This window comes from Paracoccidioides brasiliensis (assembly GCF_000150735.1).
Source record: "Paracoccidioides brasiliensis Pb18 unplaced genomic scaffold supercont2.7, whole genome shotgun sequence".
Taxonomy (NCBI): domain Eukaryota; kingdom Fungi; phylum Ascomycota; class Eurotiomycetes; order Onygenales; family Ajellomycetaceae; genus Paracoccidioides; species Paracoccidioides brasiliensis.
The window spans coordinates 839,943-852,062 of record NW_011371364.1 but is presented as its reverse complement, the minus strand read 5'-3'; the positions used below and the strand labels follow the sequence as shown (position 1 = coordinate 852,062).

The window sequence follows — 12,120 nt, the reverse complement described above, 5'->3', positions numbered from 1 at the left end:
TCTCTCTCTCTTTTTTTTTTTTTTTTTTTTTTTTTTTTTTTTTTGGAGACTCGAGAAATACGTCGCTGGCGTTCAAGTGATGGTTCGGAACCTCATGTGAACATCGGCGCCATTTAACTACTCCTACTGTCGTCATTGCCATGACTGTTTCTCTTTCTTTTTTCTTTTCTACAAACGACTGCGGAAACGAAAACAATCTACCTCTCCTTCTCACTCTGGCTTTGCTCGTTTATTTTATTTTTTATTATTTTTTATTATTTTTTTTTATTTTTTTTTTGGTCCTTTCTGGCATATAGTTTTCTCTTCCTTTGCCCCCACGAACACCTTGCTTTTTTCTATTATTCCTGGCGAATTATACCGTTTTGTAATCACAGTCCCTGTTCTTACTCTCGTTTTTCTTTCCTCTTGCTTCTTATCAAGCGTTTAAGCGACTTCTCCCTTTCTTCTCTTCTCCTCTTCTCCTCCTCTCTCCTCCTCCGTCTATCTGAAGTTTCCTTCTTTGCGCCCTCCTTTTGTCAAAAACGCATCACTTAACATATACACATTAACTTGGAGTCGGGGGATTCTGTATAATACATGCTTTTTAAATCACTCAACTGCCGGGAACGGCACGGACCACCGCTGCGCCATTTGGAGGAAGAGAACAAGGAGAACGGCACAGGGAATATATTGAGTGATGGAGATTGATTTAGGTGGATGGGGATGCGTGTGCACAGCAGGTCTCGTAAGATGATTGAGCTGAATTGCAGATCCTGTTTCTGTCTGGTTCTCAGACCGCTCTGACCGCCCTTTTTTGATGTTTTTTCTTTGACGCTGGCACAGTTGTCCAAATACCGCGTCCAGCAGAGCAGTTCGTTTCATTCAGTCTCTTCGCTCTCGCTCTTTGCTCCGTGTAATGTAGGACATGTACCTGCTCAGTGGGTCGTGGTTGTGGTTGTGGTCGTGGTCGTGGCTGTTTTTGGGGTGAAATATGCGCCATACTATCTAGCTGGCTGCTGCTTGAGCTTCCGCTACGCTACGAAGCTGAAAACGGGAAATACGGAAATGAATGAGGACCTTTTAAAGAATAAATAAATAAATAAATAAAATAAAATAAAATAAAATAAAATAAAATAAAATAAAATAGGATAGGAAAAAATAAAGAAGAAAAAAATCTTATCCTCTCATTATTTTTCTTGCTGGACTGTAAAATTGAGAGAGTTAACAGTTTTACAATTTTGGCCCGCGATTGTTTGTTCCCTGAACCAGGATGAATTTTTGTTGATTTTCAAGCTTTGACGTTTGTTGATCACCACAACATCAGCATCAACCAAATAACCCAACTATTGCTCCTAATTGCCGCTGCTAATACCACAACACACACAACTTCGTACATATATTAATATGCCTCTCAGCAACCCCCAAGGCCTATACTAACTAACTATGTTCTAAATCCTCGCCACGGCCTGGCCCATTGAGCTAAATACCTACTTGCTGCAGCCAACTGCAGCCTGAGACCAGCTCTGGTTGCTGCGGCTGCTATTGCCAGCCAGTATTATTCTCGACGGTATGATAGCAAATCACCACCAAACACATCTCTAGACATCTCTAGACATCATCCAAGACCCCCAAACACAGACCAACCATGGCAGCTTCGTGGTCATCCTCAACCTCACATCGCCCTCCCGTTCTCCTCAGTACAAATCCAGACCTCATGAACAGACCGGCAGTAGTCCAGAAACGGAGGCTGTCCAGAGTCCCTGGCGGCTTTGATACGGACGACGAGCTCTCCCCGATGAAAATGGAGTTTGGGGACGAAGCTAAAGTGACCAGAGTGCGCAGTTACGATGATGCCAAACTGGAGCAATCAGGACAGCAAGAATGTGATGAAAGAGGACGCCGGCCATGGGATGAGAAGGAGAATATACCCGACCGCAGCAGCAATTTGCTTATGAGCCAGGATGTTACGTATAATACAAGTCAGGATGGCGATGACGATGACGATGACTATAGCAATAACAACAAGAATGGGTCACGGTTACTAAGCTCCCGAGATCCACCCTTGTCATGGCCACCTCGCCAACAACCGCACCCGTCACAGAATTCCTCGCGATCTCACGATGTGCCTGGCGACGATTATTCATCAGCGTCGATTCCACCTCCCAGCGCTGACTACACCGACTCCAGTAGTCTGTTTCACCCTTTTCCCATTCACTATTCCAGACGTTATGATACCATGGACGGCTCTACCAATACTAACGACCATAACGACGACCCAGATCACGAGCACGATGATAGCAGTCATGACAACGACCATGGGATCATCTTCGACCACGAAAACGAAAACTCCAATGAGAGCTACAACGACCAGACGCTACCTAATCAGACTGCCCTAGATGAGAAAGAAATGCGCCAGAAACTGATGGACATTGAATCGAGCTTTGTCCCTGAGCCCTCTGCCATCGACGTCGCTGCTACTCCAGGTCTACGCGCCCCAGATGATACATACTTGGTTGGCGTGGATGTTGGGGCTTCATCACAGATTGAGGAAGGTGATAGTCGAGAAACTCCCTCGTCCCCTTCCACGCCTCCAGGCGCGTACAAAACTCCAGCTGCTCACCGCGCGACTGGATTGGACCCGTCGCTCTTCGGGGAGGAAGGGGATTCAGCACAGCACAGGAACTACAACCATGACCAAGATAATGATGACCAAAAAGGCCCTGATGTGACCCCCTCCGCCAAAGGGAATGACACTGTGAACACTTCATCGTTGGAGACGATTTCATCCTCTCCAACTGCGGCTGCTGCTGCAAGGACGGTCTCGAGGATTATCTCCTCTGCTCAGTCGAGGTCGAGTCTTCGGAGCAATTCGTCCCAGCGCCGCCGTCAATATGCTGAGCGAGACCTTTCCAGCACCGATGATGATAATGTGGGTAACACGCCGCGCCGGCCGACGCGAAATGTTTCCCCAGTTTCGAAGCAATTACAAGATACTACGGGTGTCAGTGGAAGTGAGGGCGATACACAGCATAGTTCGGGTCAATCTTCGGAGCGCCGACATAGAAGACCCAAGTTCCTGACGAGTCGGCAGTCTGTTCACCGCTTCTCGACCTCTTCTGCTGCGACGGTGACCACGGATACTGCATCAGAAGCAACTATGGGAGTCGATTTTGCACTCCAGTCCGGCGGAGCCGCCCCTGGAAACAACAGCAGCCAGCGCTCACACAGCCACGGCAGACGTAAGAAGATGGAGCTGTCAAGATCGATAAGTCTTGGGAGCATGGCGTCTGGCGTATCAGCAATGAGCGACGAGAACTCGTTGGAGCCGCGGAGAGGTTTCAGTGGAGTTTCAGAAGCAAGCTTACAGACCCTCAACGAAGAGGAATCCACTGCCCAGGCCCGTCCGGGATCATCGGGGAATAAGTCTGTAACGGACCCCATGACTCCCAGAGCTCAACCGCGGGATCTGCCACCACCCGGCACCATCATTGCGGACCATACGAAGGATATCCCTATTCCAGCCACCCTCGTGCGCCAGTTCCGCGAAACTAATCTTGGCATATCCCCGGACAAGCGTGGTGGTGCCCCAACACCCGCCTTTGGCCGGAGTGGCAAGTCTCTAACGCTTAAAGAACAGAGCAGCACGATTGATAGGTTGTCGAAAGAGAATTTCGATCTGAAGATGCGCATTCATTTCTTAAACGAGGCCCTTGATAAGCGGTCCGAGGAGGGCATCAAGGAAATGATTTCTGAAAATGTCGAGCTCAAATCGGATAAGCTTAAGTTGCAGAAGGATAATCAGGCGCTGAGAAGGAATGTTCGTGATTTGGAGAAGTCGCTTCGCGAGCGTGGGCAGGGGGGTCAGGAGGGGAAGGAGAAGTTTGGGGGTCAGAATGGGGAGGAGGCTTCTGATGAGGATGGCCAGGGGCAGGGACAGGGTGGTGGTGTGGATGAGGAAGAGCTGACATACCTGCGCGAGAGGATTGAGACATATGAGGTAGAGATTGAGAGATTACGGTCTGAGAGTATCTCGAGGGAAAGTGAGAAGCGGAAGTTGGCTGAGCTGGTTAAGTCTTTGGGAGAGGGGAGGGTGGCTATTGGCTCCGATGCTGGGGCAAGAGAGGAGAGGGTGAGTTTTCTTGAAATCTTTGCTCTGTTTTCTAGAAATCATTCATTCATTTTCCAGGCTTGCAAAGTTTTATTTTATGCTCGAATCATACTGACTTGTTAAATTTATCTCTAGGATATGTGGAAAGACATGCTTGATGCAGAAACTGCAGCTAGAGAACAGGCCGAAGAAGAAAACAGGAAGCTTCGAGATGAGATCTTACGCATGAAACCCGATACAATACCCGGCAGCCGTTCCGGAGGCTCCCGTGTTGGGAAACTGTCTATCATCTCTCGATCTACCATGTCCGACCGCGATGGGGATCGGAATGCCGTTGTTAGCACGAATTCCAACACCACTCTTGTCGAACTGGAGCTTCTCAAGCAGGAAAATGCTGAGTTGCGTCGGGAAGTCAGTGCACAGACGTCCATGCTCACGTCCCGTAATCGCGAAAAGGAAAGACTGTACCAGGAAATTGAAGACCTGAAGCTGGGCCAGCGTAGAGCTGACGGTGGCCGGTCAGTGGCTGGTGATAGTATCTTTGAGCGTTCGGTCTCCCGCGCCCAGGACAGATCTAATTCCCATACCAGTGATGGGGCGAAATCCCGAGCCAGCGATGCGGAATGGGAAAGTCTCGAGATCAAGAATGGTGAACTCCGAGACCACGTGTCGACGCTTAAGCTTGAGAATCAAAGTCTTCGCGCTCAGCTGGATGAATGCATGAGTGATCTGGAGGCGCTGGATCGTGCTTATCAAGCAGACGTGGAGCAAGCTGAGGAGGACTTGCAAACTATGCAATTTGAGCGGGATCAGGCATTGCAGATTTCTGAGGAGCGGGAGGAGGCGTTGCAGGATCTCAAGGCGGAAGCGCAGGAGGAGATTGATGCTTTGGGCGATGAGCTGGATCAGAAGATTGACGAGTGTCAGCGCATGGAGGTTGAGTTGAGTAATCAGCAGGAGAATTTGAAGGCTCTGCAGGCGGAAATGCGATCGGCGAGTGAGGGGATCATTAGGCTTGAGCAAGATGCCCAGAATAACTTGCAGAAATATAAATCTGTGCAGCAGGAGCTGGACGATGCCAATCGGGAACTGGAGCAGATGGAGAAGAGTCTCTTTGAGGCTAATAATAAGGTGCAGCGTTTGACTGTTCAACAGGAGTCTAGTCAGAATGAAATCTCGTTCCTCCGTGAGGAGCAGGATGGCGATAAAATTAAGATTGGCGATTTGGAGTCTGAGTTGAAAACATGTCAGATGAGTTATCAGAATGAGAAGGATAGAGCTAAGGAGCTTGAGGATCGTCTTGCAGAGGAAAGGCATCAGCGTGAAGTTGTTGGTAGTAAAGAGAAGCAAGAGGTTCAGCGGATTATAAACGAGCTCAACCGCGAAGCCACCGCGGCTAAGGACGAGGTTCGTAAATTGAAGAAAAGCCTCTCCTCGAGGGAGATTGAAGCTACGACATGGAAGGAGCGCTTGATGGAGTTGGAGAACAGCCTTCGTGAAGCCCTTGGTGACCTTAATGGCACCAGGTCAAGTTTGCTCGCTTCAATAACTAAGCTGCAGCAGGAACTGGATTCGACCGCTCTGGAGTTGGAGAGTACCCGCACCAAACTTGATGAGAAGGAAACCTTACTTCGCAATCGTGATGCCCTTCTCGAAAGTCATGGCCTGGAGACTCGGAAGCTCGCCGATCTTTTGGAAAGAGAGCGACAGGCACATCGTGCAGATAAACATTCCTTCGAACAGTCACTGAAGAATCATCATCAAGCTTCACGGACAATCTCCCAGAATAATTCGCGTATCACAGACTTGGAGGCTGCGCGAAGTCAGGACCGGAAACGCTTCAGTGCCCTTGAACAACAGTATAAAGACCAGCTGAACGAGCGGAATGCCATGTTCCTTAATATTTGGAAACGGCTTTCTGCCATGTGTGGTCCTGATTGGGCCCATTCGAATAGCCTGATCAATGGCAACTTGCCCAGCCAAGAGGTTATCGGGAACATGCTATTCTGGCCTGGATTCAGCCGTAATCTCCTCCTCGCAGTTAAGACGGTCGAGAACCTAATTGGCGGTTTCAAGACGCGGATCAAGTCTGTGGAACGTGAATTGACAAAGGAATACCAAAATCTCGAACATAGTCTGAACGTGCGTGTCAAGAAACTCGAGCGGTTGGAGGAGATGGTTCAGAATTTCAAATCCGCTCAACAGCAACAACACCACCACCACCGGTCGACCTCGTCGAACGCTACCAGCCCCGAGATCTCAAAACTCAGGGGCGAGAATAGGTTGTTGAAAGCGGAGCTTAATCTTCTCCAATCTCATTCGCGCGCTCGTGCCGCTAATGCCGTCGCCGCCGCTGCTGGAGGCGGAGGACAAGCAGGGAGTGCAAGAGGCGCTCCAAGACCATCCCCTTCCAACATCGCTGCCAACACCTTCTCCCACTACAGCTCCACAACAACGGCAGTCGACAGTGCCTCCGCAGCGGGCGGCAAACCACAAGCTCAAGGGCCAGTGCCCAGTCGAAGCCCCAGCAACGTCTCCCGCGGCTCTTCCGGCATCCTCCAACCAACCCACTATTCCTCTTCAGCAAACCTAAACAACAATCCCATTGCAGCTGCAACCACCACTTCCACCTCCACTCAAGTTGCCCAACAGCAAGCGCAATACCATCACACCTCTTCTCCCCGGAACTCACATCCCAACAGTGAACCATCGCATGAGAAATGGATAAAAAGGTTGCAGGAGCTCGAACGGCGCCTAACTGCTGAGCGCGAGGCCCGCTTACTCGACCGCTCTGGCGCACGCAAGAGGCTAGAGGAGCAGAATGCGCGTAATGAGCAGCTTGAGGCTGAATTGGCTAGGCAGAGGATGCGACAACAGTCTCGGGGGGCTATTGCCAATGCAACCAATGGCAGTAACAGTGTTAGTGCAGAACCTGGCAGCGGGGGGGCAGGAGGTGGTGGAAACGCCAGCGGAAACGGAACCGGTCCCACAGCGCCGACACGCCACCTTTCCGCCCCTCCCACCACCATCGCTCATGATACGGACAGTAAGCGGGCGAGAAGGGCTACCACTGCTTCTTCCTATCAGCATCGTCGTAGCGCCGCGGGCGATGACACAGATCACGATGGTGAGGGAAGCTGCGATGCTGAAGAGGGTGAGAGGGTCGTTATAGACCACAGCGCCGGCAGCGGCAGTGGCGGAGCATATCAGAAATGCCAGAGTCAGAGTCACAGCCGCAGTCGACAGGCCCATAAACCCTCCAGTTCTACTACTGCGAGCTCGACACGTCGCGAGCGTTCGCATTCGTCGTCGGGCCGCCGGCGTCAACATCGGCGAGATTCGCACTATGGGACGGGGACTGGCGGGGAGACGGATGAGTATGATGGGGGTGATGATTATGAGGATGATTATGACGAGGATTATGATGGGCATGGGTCTGGATCGGATAGAGATGGTAGTGAGGGTGGGTTGACTGTTGAAGTTGAGGTTTAGTCCGATGTCCTTTTTGATGAATGCTGTATTATGGATAATGGGAGTTGGCTTGATGTTTGTTCCCTCTTTTTTTCCCCTTTTGCTTGTGCTAGGTATTGTTCTTCTTTCTCTTTATCTCTTGTTTTTTCTTTCTTTTTCCTTTTTCTAGTGGGCCTGGTGCTAAGTTTTTTGCTGTGCTGCGATGATAGCGTTTATATAATGATATACATTTTGTTTCGTGTACTCCTCCCTTTCCATTGTTTTTTAGAGCCAGGCGCACACATTCGGAGTGATCCTTTGCGGTTCCAGCCTTTCCTGGCCAAAAAGATTCCTTCTTTGTGATAATGTTTAGCAAAGGGGTAGTGTTCTCAGTCATTAAGTATCCTTTTCTCTTATTCATGGTGTATTTATTAAGTTATTACAACATCGATGTTCGACAATTTTGAATGAAAGACAGGACGAAAGGTTTGACTTACGGAGCCTGTCTCCCCTTTGTTCTTATCTCCTCTTTATTCCCTCTCTGCTCTTCTATCAAATGTTTCCAGACAAGAAGAGCGGATCAGATATGCCAAATGCCTGATTTAGCTACTTTGGGTTGATTAACAATCGCACTCTTCCTCCCCCGACCATATCGATGATGGCCGCGTGGCCTAATGGTTAAGGCGTTGGTTTTCGGCACCAAAGATTGTGCGTTCGAATCGCACCGTGGTCGATGGGGGTTTTAATTTTACCCTCATGACCCATGACCCGATGACATTCAATATTGCTTCTCAGCAACCTTTTTATTTATTCAATCTCCCCCATCCTGGTTACTTGAAACACTATTTACCACATGCCAGTTAAGGCACTGATATTTTTCTCCTTAGGCTTTCCGCTTCAGATACCAAGGGGAGCGAGTGTGGAGGCACACAAGCATCCATTCATTCACTTGAGTATGGATGCATGTCCTTGAAGATCTTGAGTGATTTAACGATTGTTCCCTTGGGTCCAATGATTTTCTCACAAATGAATAAGCTAAAAATGTGCCATTTAATTTCGGCTTTTACTTTAAATTGATAAGTTTACCAGCTCACGGTTTTCTCAAGTGGTTCCATCCCAGGCGGGGCTCGCTCCCTGAACCCAATGACGGTTTGCAAAAGAATGAGTTTGCCTGGCTATCCCACAACTCTCCAATTCTACGGACACATAGCTATATGATCTACGCTGTCAGGGAACTTGTTTTCAATGGTGGACTCCATCCATACATCAAAAGTCTCCGGGGGGGGGAAATCTGCCCGATGCATCACATAGTTTTTCTGTACACTATCAATGCTCCATACTCCCTCCATCTTTACCTGGGAAGCGGCTGAGGAGAACTGATCCTGGACATTTCATGTGGGGTGCTCCTTGGAACTTGAGCAAGTTTCAGTTTATTTTCAAAAAGGCACAGTATTGAACATCGTTTGATGGCTCACGCTGAAAATTGAAAAATTACCTTAACGGTAAGTCCGCAGCCAGGCAGATTTCTTGCCATGGAGCTGAAAAATAGGATTATTGGCTGGGGACGGTGCTCTGGGCCTTTGCGCATCCGAATATTAGCTTCAGAATAACAGAAAACTTTGAATCTGATCTGGAAATGCAAGGCATGGCCACAGCAGGAGACATTCTTTAAACAGCTTCTTAGGGGCCTAACGATGACTACTGGGTGAGAATTTCCCCTGGCACTACGATATGTGAATCCAAGTCGACCTGCTCCTTCACAGTATGATTATACTCAGTTCTCAGCACACCAATTAGGACAAGCCATGTATCTTCTGAGAGGAAAGCAGCTGATATGGTTACTGCGACCAGATAGCTAGAGAACGTTGGTTCAAAAATGGAGTCTAACTCTTCCAGAAGACACATTCTCATGATCAACGCAGACGGTTCCATTTTGAACACCAAATTGGGGGAAACCGTCTGATAAAACCATCCGATTTCCATTTCCCTTTTTAAGGCCCTTGGGACCATTCCGCTCTGTGTTCTTTGAAGAGTTGCCTTCTTGTGTCCATCAACAAAAACAAGTATGAGACGGGACCGAGAGATGTACAGATCTAATTGTGGGGGTACTTACCCGCTTTGAGCAATGAGATAGGTTCTAACCTGTTAGAGCCCTCCTTTTCAAGGACTGGCGGCATCAATTGCCAGGAGAATTGCTACTAGAAAATGGCTCACTCGAGGGGGGAATACTCCAACCCTAATTACAGAGGCCAGGAAAGCGAGAGGCATGAATGAACGGTCAAGACCACAACCCCCCCCCCCCCCCCCCCCCCACTGTTGAAGAGAATTCAATACTGCACAACGAACCGCCGCTGAAGAACTACAACATACCCGTGTAACATATGACGGGACACCTTGTTTTAATCTGTCTTCAAGCTGGCAGCAATAACCTAAAGATCTACCGGCGAGTAGCAGGAGGAGAATCTGAACATGAGGTAACTCTGGCTCCCTTCGCTATCACACCGATCATTTTTCATGTTTGTGGCAAATCGCGTTTTTCTCATTTCATCAATCCACGTACGGGGAAATTTGGGATCCTGCAAGTCGCAAACCAACAAGCCCGACTTGGCTGACTAGTTAGCTTCCTAGATACACACTCTCCTAGTAGTATCGGAAATTTGGAAGCACAATTTGTTTAGTGGATGCTGCGGCTACGCTACCCTAACTACAGCCTCCCAAACATTGTATATCATTGCTTTTTATCTCGGGTAGCTATTCTGGTTCAACACCAGCAACGCATCTCCTATGAACTCGCCTTCATTGCCTACAGATAAACCTAACAAGCATTTGTCAAGATTTGTCAGCGGTTTCATAACCGAGAGATAAACTTAGTCAAGGAGATATAGTTATAGTTAGGGAGATATGTGATTTAGGGTAGCCGTTGTACCCGCTAATGCTAATGTTTTGACAAGAAGTGAATTATTAATGCTGAGTAAAACAAAAGAGAAAGAAAACGGACAAAAGATAAAAAGAAAACGCTGCACAAGTGAGAAACTAAATAAATAAACAACAGAGGATTAACGGTCCTATCACGCAATGATGAGGAACATGGAAACAAGTGGTTTGTCACCGCAAAAATCATGGTCGTCCGTCCTCACAAATTTCCTGGCCCAGAGAAACGAAGCGAAGCAGCTTCAACCTGTTCAAACATGAAGTTTCCGGGTAAAACACACTCACACTAAGAGTGGTATATACAGACGTTACAGTTGTATTGCATCTTGTGTATGATTCCAAATGCCCCCTGGCGCAGTAGGCAATGATAAAATACAACCAGTGCATGCCTTGTGAACCAACGGGCGGTATACTGGCAAAATATTACCCGGCATGAATCATTGGACTGTTTCGACCAAAGCAAGCCATCTCCTGTCACCAAATGCATGCACAGGAGGAGGCCGAGTCAAGGGCTGATTTTGATCTGCCAGAGATATGCATCCAAACTGCATAGTTGGTTAGTTATATGGGCATGGTTGTTGGAGAGGCCAGCGTGGAAGCGCGTCGGTCAAGCCCCACAGTACCTTGGTAGATCCATCCCCACAAGATTTGGAACAAGATCATCGATCTCTCTCACCATCCCCCCAGCCCATGGGAAGAAGGAAAGAGGAAGGCCATGAATAATGACGGACTCTAGGTTGCAATCAACCATGTTTTAAAAGTTTGGTGGCAAAAAAGCCTGGCCTGTCAAATAGCAGCAAAATCTGACGTTGAACTTAGGCGGGAACATGAGGAGATGCGATGTAAGAAAACACACAAATTTAAGTGTCTTCTTTATGCGACCTGCAGGTAAAATGGCAACGACATACAACTGGGGAAAAAGGAAGAGAAAACTAAAAAGGAGCTCAACTCTGGCGGGGCGAAGGGGAGGGGGGGGCGCCCTCAACGATTCCGTGTGCAGCTGAAGCTCCAATCCATGGATAAATGATTGAGAGCTGCTGGGGATGATGTCACTAAGAAGCTTCTTCCCATGCGTATTTGTTTTTCCTGCGAACTCAACCCGTCCGTTGGGTTCTCGCTCTCTCTCCTCCCATGGCGTCGCTCTACTGCAAGGAAGCATTGCAATCCCCCTCATATGCTTCTGCTCCAGTTTTCGAATTGCCAGAGTGATCTCCGCTGGGCCGCAAGTTCACATATAACTGTGCAAACAACAAGTACCCGCACCCATAAGCAAGTTTGGCCCCCGTCGGTTCAATCCGCCACTCGTGGAATTTAAGCCCGGCTCGAGATTCTCATCGGCCACAACCCACAAACAAATTGACTTTGCTAGCTAAAAGGAAATAACTGAAAAGCAACAGAACGGAAACGAAAAGAAGCATGTTGCTCCAATTATCAATTTGCCCCATTCGCCGACAACAGTTTTATGATGCATATACATATTCATGGGGCGCCGTGAAGAGGAGAGAGTATTTTTACTTCATTCTAGAATCCCGAAACCATAGACAGGCGAGAGCGGGTAACAATCTGATTGGAAACCTAGATGGCATTCCGATTTGCCGTCCCAAAACTTCTGTGCGCTGGAAATTCATCGAAATGGTTTCCGCCTCTTTACC

The 12,120-nt window shown here is 48.4% G+C and overlaps 2 protein-coding genes and 1 non-coding gene across 3 annotated transcripts; 2 read left to right on the top strand and 1 right to left on the bottom strand.

Moving 5' to 3' along the window:
• Positions 1-1,624: 1,624 nt before the first annotated feature.
• Positions 1,625-7,579, top strand: PADG_05956 (uncharacterized protein; the record flags this gene model as incomplete). The annotated part of the gene is made up of 2 exons (XM_010763188.1): positions 1,625-4,108; positions 4,223-7,579. 2 exons carry the CDS (start codon positions 1,625-1,627, stop codon positions 7,577-7,579), a joined length of 5,841 nt encoding a protein of 1,946 aa, XP_010761490.1.
• Positions 7,580-8,197: 618 nt separating this feature from the next.
• PADG_12007 lies at positions 8,198-8,270 on the top strand. The gene has a single exon. It is a non-coding gene; the product is annotated as a tRNA-Arg (tRNA).
• Positions 8,271-9,235: 965 nt separating this feature from the next.
• On the bottom strand, positions 9,236-9,469 carry PADG_12006 (uncharacterized protein; the record flags this gene model as incomplete). The annotated part of the gene is made up of 1 exon (XM_010763295.1): positions 9,236-9,469. The coding sequence occupies one exon, from the start codon at positions 9,467-9,469 to the stop codon at positions 9,236-9,238; it is 234 nt and encodes a 77-aa protein (XP_010761597.1).
• Positions 9,470-12,120: the final 2,651 nt, after the last annotated feature.